General features: G+C 38.0%; 1 protein-coding gene across 1 annotated transcript in view; it reads right to left on the reverse strand.

Annotated features, from left to right (window-relative positions):
• The window catches only part of LOC150102578 (B9 domain-containing protein 2-like), a 74,778-nt gene that overhangs the window by 47,541 nt on the left and 13,261 nt on the right, over positions 1–13,976 (reverse strand). Inside the window, exon 2 of the mRNA XM_090398939.1 lies at positions 3,130–3,220. Coding sequence (XP_090255065.1) covers positions 3,130–3,217 — 88 coding nt within the window. The 5' untranslated portion in view covers positions 3,218–3,220. The remainder of the gene's footprint in view (positions 1–3,129; positions 3,221–13,976) is intronic.

The raw sequence follows: 13,976 nt of genomic DNA on the forward strand, positions 1-13,976 counted from the left end.
ATGGAGGAGTAGAATACAGGAGAAGTTAGGTGACTAGTGGTGTGTTGCAGGACTGTGTGCTTGGACCACTGCTGTTTAATTTGGACATAAATGATATTGAAAATAATTTGAAGGGAGATATTAGTTGTTTGTTGATAATGCAAAGTTGGGTAGGGTAATTAGTTAATCAAGGCAATGTAGATTTTGCTGACAGTATGTGAAAAGATTAATGGATGTCAATTTAAAGTGGAAAAGTGTAAAGTTATGCATTTTGGGATATAAAGATTACAAGCTATATACCACATTGAGGGAACTGTACTCTAGGAAAGTGACGAAGCCAGGGATCTGAGAATGGTAGTAGCAGTAGATAGAGTGAAGTTTAGAGGACTTATTGCTAAAGCAGCCACAATTACTCACAGGATTACTTGGTAATTGAAGACCACACTAACAAGCAAAGATAAGAGCTTTATAAAGCATTAATATGACTGCATTTGGTTTAATATGCTCAGGTCTGGTCACCTAGGTTTCTAGGAATGAGGATGGTGAGTAGTCTATGTATGTTCCCTATACTAATGGTTTTGGATGCAAAAGTTGGTTGGTAGGCGAAAAAAAAAAGGGAGGGGGATATGACAGAACTACTTAAAGGATTTCATAGTACTGAAGCAAGAGAAATGTTTTGGCACCTGGAGACAAAGAGCAGACAAGATGTCATCCCTGGAAGTTGGGTAAGAGTGTGGTTAGCAAAGGCATCAGGACTAGATTTTTTGCTTGGAGAGTAGTGAATGGATTGCCTGAGTCAAGTTTTGAGTGATTGTCTGTTAATGGTTTCAAGGAGGGGTATGACTGATATTGTGTTGATAGTTTGGGTCTCCCACAATGAGTCTTTGGAGTCCATGTAAGTGCCCTTACAATAATGATAACAAAGCACACTCCCTTTTGGACATGTATAATGCTAAGCATTATGGGAAGGGTCACTATCTAAACCAGTTTCAATCTTTGAGGTATGCTAGAGTGTGGGGGATACCTCTACAAAAACTGTGAATGATCTACAAATCACTCTTAGTCTCACTGAGTGACCCTAAAGTATCACTACTAAACTCATCACTTCAGAACAGGAAACTCAGTGATGGGTCCAGTGAGTGACAGGAAAAGCCTGTCACCAAGAAGAGCATCTACTCCCCAAGAAGCAAGCAAGCAAGCCTAGAGACAAACGTTAATAAATGTCATCATTGGAAGCAAGATCTAGAAGAGATACCTAGGTTGAAGTAATGCAGAACTTATATATTTCCCATATAATAGTGAAAAGGTGTATCAACTTATTATTAAAATACTCTGGATCAGGGATAGATGCTGAAGGTTTTTTCATTTTGTTATCCTAAAAATTAAAGATGCCAAGAAATTATATTCTTGGTTTAATTTTATCCAAGAGTAAGCTTGTGCATGAAGTGTCTTCATGACTGGCCTATTTGTATTCACACACAAACTTTGATTGCTTACACTTGGATAAAGGATTAAACAAACAATATAAATTCCTGCCATCTTTAATTTATAGTATAACTAACTGAAAAAAACTTCCAACAAATAAGATGCATGCATGAATTGACCAGCCTTTGCCAGCAAAGGTTGGTCGATTGGTAGAGCCTCTGCTGCTAATGGCTCACAAAAAAATGTAAGCAAATTTGAGCGCAGTTAGTAGTTGGAAGGGGATCGATTGTTCGATGCTGTTGGCACACTCTCCTTTGATGAGTCTTTAGACTCCCTGGAGGTGTTACACAATAATAATAATAATAATAATAATAATAATAATGTTATACCTCCAAGATAATTGGTTCCGCTTGTTTATGGTAGAAGATGGCAGAACATATAAACATTATCAAGAAATTATATTACAAAATAGACAAACTCGGAGAACTGCAAACATCTGCCTTGGAGAACACAAGAAATATGTCTGCAACTACAACTATGGTCAGTCAGGTCTAGCTGAACATGTGCCCTGGATACCTTGCACAGAATCAAATGAAAGAAAATAATTACTATGCTTTACCCTGCAAGTACAAAATTGAAAGAATTTTTTTATAATCAACAGCTGATAGCAACCTAATCTAAATAAATATGGCTGTGTTAAACTTATATGTGGAGAACATTAATTCTTAGACCTCTCATGTAACAGCTACAGCTAGCCAACAGTCCATAGAGGGTGCGCATTTGATACAACTTTAGGCTTCCTAGTCATATTCTTGCACCTGTTTTTTTGGATGTCATTACAATTTTTATATTGTACCCCTATCGCTGTGACAGATACAAAATATCAGAATGATTATTAAAAAGAAAAAATCAGCTAACGCCTTTTATTCCTGTATAGGCAAGGCCATTTTAGTCCTAACTTTTGGAGACTGAGTGGACAGTTCAATTTCCACTGGTAACCAATCAGAGATAGGTCCAAGGTTCTAACTAATTTAATCGGCATGCAGTGAAGGGATGGCTAACAAGTGCCTGAACACAATATTTTTAAAGTCTGAAAATAGTGTAGGTTAGATAGTCAATTTTCTTGACTTTACAGGACAAAAATCCTGAGTTTCTGGGAGAAAAAACCCACTTGCCTGTGCTAGAGATTGATTAACTTGGGAACTGGTTGAAAAAAGAATTAGAAAATGTTCCTCTAGTCAGAGCCTAGATTTGAACCCAAGTCTTCCTTCGTGTGGTCAAGAGCCACGGAGTACAAACTCCGCTTCCACTGAGCTACGCCAGCGCTCCCAGAATGATTAAACCTGTTTATTTATTTCTCTGTGCTCTATTATTCCATTAAACCCAATTATGAGCTAACGAAATTATGTTATCAGCATGATTAGCATTCTATCAAGCATTAATAGATTAGTTTAGTTTAATAGATTAATTGTATTAGATCAGTTTTCTATTTTTAATATTCAGTAGAATTTCTTCATGTATTTTTATGTGCAACTATCTGAAGAATTCTTTTTATGCATATATAAAGACAAAACACCATGTACATTGTGACAAGGTAAGCAATAAAAGTGCAATTTTAGAAAACTCAAGTCTGATTTTAAAAATAATAATAATAACTGTAGTGCTCAGTTAGTATAGTGAGCATATTATTCAGGTAATAATTTCAAAACAATATGGCTATATTACCTGCATGTACATTCCATTTGCAAAAAAGATTATGGTCTACAAATCCACTTGCTCCAATAATTTGACCAATAATGTGCAGTTCAGCCATTCACTAAAAATAAATTAATGAGATAAATGCATGCATATCATTCAAATCTAGACAATAACAGATAATTCAAACCAACTAAGCAGACAGAAGGTATAATTTGAATATTATTATTCAGGCCTCCATAGAGTCAAAAGACTCATCGTGGGAGGTCCTTTCTAAGAAACACAAGTCTATCAAGACTCGAGGGAGGTCCCTACTAGGAAACACAAAGTCTATCATATCACTCCTTAAACACATTGACCGTTCTCGCTCTCACCACTCTATCAGGCAATGCATTCCATGGTTCAACCACCCTCCATGCAAAGAAACCACTCCTCACCCTCTTGCTCACAGTTTCCTTTAGTAACTTCCAGTGATGGCCCCATGTCATGACTCCTTCCCACTGTTCAACCAAGTGAAAGAACTCCCCAGTGTCAACCACCTCTCAACAGTTTAAAAGTCTCAATCATATCACCTCTCCTTCTTCTATCCACCAAACTCTGCAGTCACACTCCCTCAGCTGATCCTCATAACTAACATTGTACAGTCTTGACACCATCTTTGTTATCCGTCTTTGTACCCTTTCCACAGTTAATTTATCCCCTTCAAATCCTGGGGACCAGATCTAAGAACAATAGTCTAAGTGTGATCTGATCAGTCTTATACAACGGAATGATAACCATTTTATCTCTGCAGGTCAGTGTCCTTCTCATTATTGCAGCAATCCTCTGTGTTACCTTCACTACCTTTGCAATATGTCCCCTAAATTTCAGGTTTCTATCAATCATCAACCCCGAGATCTCGTCTCCCCTACTTCCTCCAGTATAACTCCTCCCATAGAGGATGCAACGTCCCATCAATGTGTTCCAAACACAATATTTGAATATTTTTTAATTTGAATTATTTGAATATATTTGAATATTTGATGAGAACAATGTGCTGATTCAATGAAAGTCTGATGACACTTTTATTAATAATATATAAACTGATGAATAGAACATACTAGACAAAACACGGAAGAGCTTTCAGAGGAAGGAAAGTAGAAATACAAGTGGCCTCCTCTTAAACTTGTCACTGATTTCAGTAAGCAGACTGCAATATCAAAGTAAGAAGAAGTGAGTGCACAGAGACCATGGGTGAATTTTAAGTATGAATATGACAAACGTAATAAGATGCATACCCCAATACGAGCCATCTTTTGAATCCATCCATGTTCAATGATGATGATAAATTTCTCATCTCTCTCTCTTTGAAAGGAATGTAAAATATTAAGCAAAAACAATTTTGGAACTGATACCATCACTGTTTTTAGTATCGCTTTTATTTAAAGATGAGGACAGAAGACTCACTGTGAGTGTTCATCCTAAGCCATCAATAGTACCTGGCTTACCTTGCCTTTTAAGTTCAACAGCACTACATTCACATCTCTGGGAAATTAAGGCAATGCAGACATCCTGCAGGAAGACTTAAATAGACTAAAAGCATGAGCAAAAGTAAACGGATGACAGTTTAATGTGGCCAGTGTAAGATGATGCACTTTGGGAAACAGAAGAGATCACAAGCTATGTTGATAGACCTGAACGGCATGTAACTGATGATTTGGAGGTGACTGTAGACAGGGAGTTTAAGTTTAGAACTTATAGTGACAAGGTAGCCAAAACAGCACATCAGATTACATGGTTAATAGCTTTAATGGAACATGTACATTAGACATATTAAAACAACTTTCATGGATTACACATGTAACAAAAATTATATAGAATTTATTCAAAAACTCCAGTACGTGGACATTGTCAGGAAGATAGACTGTTAACTACATTCAAAAGATGATTCATAATAACGAGTCATAAATATCATGTGTATATTAGCTTGTGTCTCAGTCACAGCAGAAGTATATGATAAGAGTTTAAAGGAACAACTGAAATAAGTTGCTGGCCTGGTTGGCCGAGTGATTAGCATATCCGTTCTGGCCAAAAGGCTGTGGGTTCGAATTCCACTGTGAAAATAGTAGTGGTTGGCTGTAGATGGTGTTGATGTAGTTGGTGGATTGAGTGGTGGAGTCAGGGCTGTAGAGCAGATGCCCTCCCTCGATGAGTCCTTGGACTCCCAGAGGTGTCAAGTAATAATAATAATAATAACAACAAGTTGCATAGGTAAAAAAATATTTAAAATAATTATTCATTTAAAAAAAATTATGAACAATTAACAGTTGTCACTTCCCAAAACTTGGATACTGGCATACAGTCTGATCAATTCAAGTATGGACAATTTCTTAGCATTTCACATATTTTAAAGAAAAGGCAATTAAATTTGAACTGGCTGGAGTTTTTTTTATTCATGTGGGGGTTCCCCTGTTCTTCGACTGCCCCTTAGGACTGGTTGAGTCCTCCTAATGAGGGATTAAGTACTATATATCCTATGACTGTAGCCTGTGTGTTCACGGGGCTGGTTTGTCTGCTTGCGGGATGAAAACCCACTGGCTGGAGTGAAAAAGTATGTCTGGTTCCAAAGATCTCTGTGCCTGGTGCCAATGGCATCAGAAGTAAGGCCAAACCTGTCAGATTTCAAAAATGCAATATATTCTTGATGTTCTGCAATTCTAATCGAGGAAATTCTAATCGAGGCAGAAAGCCAGTCAGTCAGCCAGGTACTTGACAGACACCTGATAAGGAAAGAGGTGGTAATGTATCCTTTGTTGATGTAGGAAGACAATTTCTGAGCTGGTTTGAAGGAAGCATACAGATGAATTTATGAAGAATCCTTGCTATGTTCTGCGGTTACTTTAAGGTAGGATATTAAAATTCTTTTCACATTGGATTGTAGTCTGGTAGAAGGATGACAATTATCAATAATTTTTTGAATGATAGTTTTGTTAATATCCATTACATAAACTGCTTTCAATTTTATTCAGTTCATCTAGCTAAAGGGGATCAGAGAAGCAGATCGTATGAACTCTATGTACAAGACTCTTGATAATACCCATTTTGTGTGATAAATAATGATGAGAGGATGATTGAATGTATCTGCCAGTAAAGGTCAGCTTCCGATAAATTGAAAATTCAACACAGCCTGTGGGATTAAGAATTATTACGGTAGAGAAAAAGGACAGCCGGTTATTGGATACACATTCAATAGTAAACTTTATATGGGAGTATTAGGAGTTTATTTTCTCTAGGAACTGAAGCAATTCTGACTTAGTGCGGGCCTAAGCTGCAAATATATCATCAATAAAACATAACTACGTGGACTGTTCAATAAGTAATAAGACTAATTTTACTGTGGCGAAACCACTCATCACAATATTAATTTCTGTGGAATAAAGAAATGTTGCTGTATGTATTAACAAAAGAGGTTGATAGATGGCGTATACGGGCTGATGTGCCAGAGTGTCACGTGACTAAACGCAAGTGCTCATCGGCACACCTACGCGGTGCGACCAGTCTTTGAAATGGAAGCGTCCTTGGAACAGCATTATGCAATTAAATTTTGTGTGCGTTTGCAAAAATTGGCATCGGACACTTTTAACATGATACGTGAAGCTTTCCACAATGAAGCAGTGTCGAGGGCAAGTGTTTTTCGTTGGTATAAAACTTTTAAGGAAGGAAGGCAAAATGTGGAAGATCTTGAACGTGAGGGAAGACCTTCAACGTCCATCAAAGAGACAATGATCAACACAGCAGTGATTATCATCAAGCACGTCAAAAGGAAGCATCCATTGCTGAAGAATGGCTTCTTACTGCACCACGATAATGCAAGGTCACATATTGCTGGTTGTGTAGTGGACGTTTTGCAGAAGAACAACACCCTACCACACCCTCCATACAGTCCTGATCTCGCAATGTGCGATTTCTGGCTGTTTCCTCAGCTAAAGAAACCACTAAGAGGCCGCCATTTCGAAAGCAACAAAGCACGTGTAAAAGCTGCAGAGGCGGTTTTGAAACAACTCTCAAAAAACGGACTCTCACATGTGTTTAAGAAGTGGACGCAACGTTGGGACAAATGCATCGCGTCTCACAGTAGTTACTTCGAAAAAGACCATGTAAATGATGATGATTAAAGGTAATCTGTTTTCTGTATAAATATAGTCTTATTACTTATTGAACAGCCTACGTATATACGAGAATAAGGAAATATAGTGTCAAAGAATTCTTTTTCTAGATGTTCCATGAAAAAATCAGCTAAGGTTGGTGAGATAGGACTGCCCACTGCTGTTCCTCTATTTGTGTGAACAATTATTACGCCATATAAAATAGCCTGAACTGAAGGTAAATTTAAATAGGCTGACAATGTTTTCTGGGAAATCCGATTGTAAAAACTGAAGAGTTTCTTGTCATGGTATATTGATGAATAGGAAGACTATATATCACAAGAAATCATAATCATGTCATTAGACAAATGTAGATCTCTTATTTTCTCTTTGAAGACTGTTTTTGATATAAAAGCTAGTAAGGCCAGTCTGTAGGTGACAAGAGAGAGATGTTTTACAAAGTAGTAAGTGGGAGAGCCAATACAGTCCACTACTGGGTTGTCATCCTTATGTATTTTAGGAAGACCAAGTGATGAGGTAGATCAGCACAATGTAACTTCTCAACAGTAGTGGCATCCAACAACTGTACATTGTTGTCTAATATTTAATTTACTGATTTGACTTTTGTTGGATCCCTGCTGATAACACTGTAGGTTGATTTATCTCTTAAGATATTAATTTTATGATTATACTCAGAGGTATTCACGACAACAGTGGTATTAGAATTGCAAATCATGCAACACATTTTATTTGATTATTCTCATTTTTTGATTCGGAGGTGTACTGCATATCACCCACATTCCTGATTATCCTGCCTATCTTTGCATCATCAGCAAATAGCTGTATGTCACCTGTCAAAGGTGTCCCAATGTCATTAACATATAGATTGAATAACAGTGGCCCAAAGACAAATCCTTGTAGTACACCATTGGCTACTTTAATCTTGCAGACACACCCCCCACATATTACTTTTTGATATCTGTCAGTCAGCCATCCTCTTATCCATGCTAATATTTTGTAGTCCAAACCCATATTCTCCAATTTCTGCAACAGTCTTCCATGGTGTATTCTGTCAAAAGCCTCAGCAAAATCCAAAAGTATCATGGTGCATCCATTCCCCTTGTCTAGCTAAATGGTAACAATATTACAGAACAGGGGTGACCAACTACGCATCCTTTTGGAGCCAAAATAATTCCAGTAAGACTTAGAAGAACCACAGCCTTTGATCAATGCAATGGTACGGAAGTGAGTGTACGCATGGCGTGGTGTAACAAAACTGTAAGAACTGCTTTGACTAATTACACACCTAATTTTAAGGAGCTTACTAAGAAAATGGATACAAGGAAGGCCTCTACTAATAAATAAGTAACTAAAATTATCGTATTTCGGCTTTGAAATCATTCTAATTGTTAAAAGTAAACATTATTTAATGTGTTTCGAATTAAACTTTTTTTATTGAAGTAAAAACCTGTTTTTCTCTCTTTTTTTTTATTTTGTTCCTCTTTTTTGTTATCTCCCCTTCTCTTTTTTGTTTACTTTTTCCTGTTAGATCGTAAAGAGCATGCATGATGCATGGACGCGAGCTGTATGCAGCTAGCGAGCCACGTTGTGGCCACCCTTGTTATAGAATATAAGTTGCTAAAACATTACTTTCCCTTAGTAAACCATGCTATTCATTGAAAAGTACAGATTCACTGTCAATCCATTTCCGAATGCAAGCCCTAACCAATTTTACCAAAATTTTCACCACCACTCCTGAGATAGTGATTGGCCAATAGTTGGATACATCAGTCTTTGCACCACCCTTGTGCAATAGGATTACCATACATTCTTTCCACTCCTGTGAAATCCTCCCTGTTCTGAGACTCAAATTATATAGCCTGGTCAAAGGAATAGCCAATTCAGCTGAACAATCTTTTAGCACCTATGCTCATATCCCATCAGTCTCTACTGCTGAATTCTTATTCAGTTTGTGGAACAGCTCTAATACCTCCTCTTTATACACCTGAGTTTCTTCATCCAGTGAAGAGGTAGCAGTGAACTCAATGTTGCATACACTGGGTCGATAGCTTTTAGCAAAATGGGCACTCATAAGTTTAAAGTAATTATTAATTTGAAAGAAAGACAAGTTTCCTAGCTGGTTTGAAGGGAGCATATAGATTGAATTCACGAAGAATCCTTGCTATTTGTTCCAAGGTTCTTTTAAGGTAGACTATTTAAATTCTTTTCACATCGGATTGTAGTTTAGTAAAGGATGATAATTATCAATTTCTATCATCACATATCAGATAGATGTCAACAGATTCTCACAATACTGACACTAAGCACAGAAATCTTTGGAACCAGACAAAACTTCATTCCAGCCAATTCAAATTTGATTGCCTTTTCCTTGAAACGTGAAATGATAAGAAATTGACTGAACCTGAATTGATCAGACTGTATGCCAGTATCCAAGTTTTGAGAAGTGATAACTATTAATTGTTCATACATTTTTTATTAATAATTATTTTAAATAATTTTTTATCTATGCAACTTACTGCAATTATACACATGATTTATGACTCATTATTATGATCCATCTTTTGAATATAGTTAACAGTCTATCTCTCTTACGATGTCCACATAATGTTGGATGAAATATATTGGAAGTTTTTCAATAAATTCTATAATTTATTATTATTATGTGACACCTCCAGGGAGTCCAAAGACTCATTGAAGAGAATGTGCCAACAGCATCGAACGATTGATCCCTTCCAACTACTAACAGCACTCAGACTTGCTTAACTTTTTGGTCATTAGTAGCAGAGGCTCTACCAATCGATCAACCTTTGCTGGCAATTTTTGTTACATACGTAAGCTGTGAAAGTTATTTTAATAAAGATTACATGGTCGAACACGCTAATAAGCAGGGAAAGAAGTTATTACTCCTATATGCAAGGTTTCAATAAGGCCACATCTGGACTACTGTCCACAGATCTGAACTGCTGGATTCTGTAGGGATGAAGTGGTGAAGAGAATCAAATCCAGAGGTGAGTGACAAAGATTGACAGGTCTATGGAATGCTTCCTCTGAGAATAGACTGACCATCTATGGACTTCAAAAACTAGCAGACAGGCAAAAAGAGAGGAGATAGAAGTATCTATCTCCTCAAAAGGATGAATGAGAGTGAAAGTGTGAAGAGAGAGTCAAGAGTTTGAAAATTAGAAAGATTAAATGATAGAGAGAATGTGACGTGAGATTCGAAAGTTGAATTCGGTTGGATGATGCAAGAGATGAAATGGATGCAGAGTGAAATTAAGAAAATTCAGGTGAAAACGATTAAAACAAATCAAGTAGGTACAAAAGCTTGTACCTACTTGATTTGTTTTAATCGTTTTCACTCGAATCGTTTTAACGAACGACAAGCGAGTCACTTTGTATGGTGACTCCATTATTAAAGGTGTGCTGGATGAGAGAATGCACACGGTATGTTTCCCAGGCAGCAAAATGAGTAGAGTGATTGAGGCATTGGATATGAGGAGGGAGCGAGTGAAGGAGTTGATGGTTTAATAGGTACAAATGACTTGACAGAAGACAAAGGGCACGTCAGAATGGATATCGGGACGCTGCTTAGACGGATAAAAGAGAATAGTGTGACAGGAAAGGTAGTAAATGTGTTGCCTAGATATGACTGTGGTGAGATAAGGCGGAGAGCAAGGATTATGAATGGTATGTTGGCTGAAATGTGTGAGGAGAAGGGGGTACAATTTGTTAATGTGTGGAATGAGTTTGAAGGAAGAAGTGAACTGTATGGGAGCGATGGACTGCATTGGAGTGGTTATGGTGTGAGTCATTTGGAGAGACTGTTGCTGGAAGGTAGAGAAGTGAGTACAGACAATGAATCAGATCAAGTGGGAAATGATGCTGAAGAGCAAGAGAGTACGACAGGAGAGATTGAAGAGGTGGTTATGAATGGGGAAGTGAGTGGTATGAGTATTGAAAATGAGAGAATGGGTGTGAAAGAGGAGCAGGGAAACGGGGAGGCTAAGGGTGGACAGGGATACACAGTGTGGGAAAGGTGGATGCCCCAAGAGGATGTGAGAGCATGTGTAGATGGGAAAGGAATGGGATGACCTGGGATCAAGAGGACACAGTTGGAATTGAAGAGGGTTCTAAAATGAATAAGCAGAAAGGAAAATGGCCCCAGTCGAGCATGGAGAGATCATCAAATGAGTGTTATCAGTGGAACTAGCTGTAGATCCAAGAATGAGCTGTTGTGTTTAAATACAAATGCTAGAAGTGTAAAAAACAAGGCAGATGAAATGGTTGCACTAATCGAGTCTGTTCACCCAAAAATTGTTGGAATAAGTGAGACATGGTTAGATGAGTACAACATCCTAACAGGAATAGAGATGGAAGGATATGATATGTTTCGTGAGGATGGAAGGGGTAAAAAGGGAGGGGCGGGGAGTGCTATTGATGATAGAGAAAGAATTATATACAAAGTAGAGATGCAAGAGGGAAATAGTGCCAGCAGTTTTGAGGCTGTATGGTGTGAGATAGACATGAATGGAATCAAATACTTGGTTGGATGTTGTTATAGACCAGGAAATGCGGATGGTAGTGACTATGAAATACATAATCAAATTAGCCAAGCAAATAAGAAAAGAGTGATCATTATGGGAGATTTTGGCAATATAGACTAGAATAATAAGATAGCAACTGGAAGTAAAGAAAATTGAGTTTCTTGAGTCCATGAGGGATAACTACCTCAAAAGTGTGTAACAAAGGGCACACGAGGATTGAGGGTCTTGGATTTCGTCATCTCATCAGAGGATGAAATTATAAATGAAGTGTCAAATCACCGACTAATTGGTGAAAGTGACCATGTGGTGATTACCTGGGCGGTTGCCAGCGGTATGACGACCTCTGTAAGAAAAGGGGTATATGTGGAACTACAAGGGGAGGGTGATTAAGAAGAGCTCAGGAGACAGCTTGCAGGTGTAGCATGGAATGAGGAGTTAGCTGGAAAAGAGATCAATGAAGCTGGGGGTGGGGGTTTCAAAAACTATCTAGTAGATGCAATGTCTAAATGTATTCCAAGGGTGAGAAGATTAAATAAGGTAGGCGTGAAATGGATGAATAAAGAGATAAAGCATGCAATACAGAGAAAAGGGTATTATGGAGGCAACACAAGAGAAGTGGAAATGACCAATTCCATGAGGACTACAAAGACCAGACAAGGCGGATGAGTGGGTTGGTGAGGGTAGCTAAAGAGAGGTATAAACAGCAGTTAGCTAATGAAGCCAAAAAGAATCCTAAGGCATTCTTTCGATATGTAGCCAGCAAAAGAAAAAATATGGAAGGATGACATTGACTGGAGAAAATGGTATAAAGAAAGCTGTTGCAGAAGGTGTGGTAGAGATACTTAATCAGCAGTTCATAAAGATCTTTCAATCTTGTGAATGTGACTTCATGGAGAGATTGAAAGCAGTTGATGTAGGGAAGTGAGACTGACTGAAAGTGAGCAAGAGGTGTAGGGGGAGTTGAGCAAACTAGACGTAAATAAGGCCATGGGACTTGATAATATATCACCACATATTCTGAAGGAATGTGCCAGGGAGTTGACGCCGGCCTTGACATATTTTTTTAACACAAGTCTTGCACTCGGTTAAGTTCCTAAGGAGCGGAAGGAGGGCAAGATTGTGTCACTTCATAAAGATGATAGAACTCAAGCATCAAACTATAGGCCTATCTGTGTGTCAGGTCAGGTGTTGTAGTTAAGTTGTTGGAGAATTTTGTGAGAACTAGGATTCAGAATTGGGTTGTCAACAATGGTATTATCTTTGATGGACAGCATGGATTTGTTAAAGGGAGGTCATGTTTTAGTTATCTACTTACTTATTACAATAAGGTGACTGCTTCCATGGACAGAGGAGAAGGATTCACCATAACATACTTAGCTTTTGCAAAGGCTTTTGATAGATTACCGCATCATAAGTTGATAGTCAAACTGGAGTGGATGGGTTGGATATTAGATTGGTGCTTTGAATTGGAGACTGGCTATCTGAAAGGCATCAACAAGTTGTGTATGGGGTAGAGATCCAGGAAAATGAAAGTTACTAGTGTGCCTCAGGTGTCTGTTTTAGGGTCACTGCTGTTTAACTTGTATATTAATGAAGTTTTAGATGGAGATATTCAGTTGTTTGTAGATGATGCAAAGTTGGGACAAACCATGAAGAGTAGAGAAGATGTTGTGGCCTTACAAGAAGACTTGAATAAATTGAATGATTGGACATGGGAATGGGAGTTCAATGTTGCAAAATGTAAGGTTTTAAAATTTGGAAAACAAAAATGGAATGCAGAATTTATGCTTGGTGAGGATATATTGTGGAAGGTGGAGGAAATAAGAGATCTGGGAGTGATAGTGGATAAGGATCTGAAATTTAGGGGACACATAGCCAAAATTGTGAAGACAACACAAAGGCTTCTGGGAATGATGCAGAGGACACTGACTTGTAGAAGTAGGGAGATTCTTGTTCCACTGTATAAGTCTTTGATTAGGCCACACATGGACTACTGTGCCCAGATTTGGTCACCTGGTCTTCAGAAGGATGAGGAGATGTTGGAAAGGGTCCAGAGTCGACTGACTAAGGTAGTTTCTAACCTCTGGAATGTCAAGTATGAGGAAAGATTGAGAAGATGCAACTTGCAGAGTCTGGTGGACAGGAGGAGGAGGGGAGATATGATAGAGACCTACAAGTTATTAAGGTG

The sequence above is a fragment of the Typopeltis vanoorti genome, chromosome 10 (genome assembly GCF_054136105.1).
Source record: "Typopeltis vanoorti isolate ZY-2024b chromosome 10, IOZ_Tvanoo_1.0, whole genome shotgun sequence".
NCBI classification, from domain to species: Eukaryota; Metazoa; Arthropoda; class Arachnida; order Uropygi; family Thelyphonidae; genus Typopeltis; species Typopeltis vanoorti.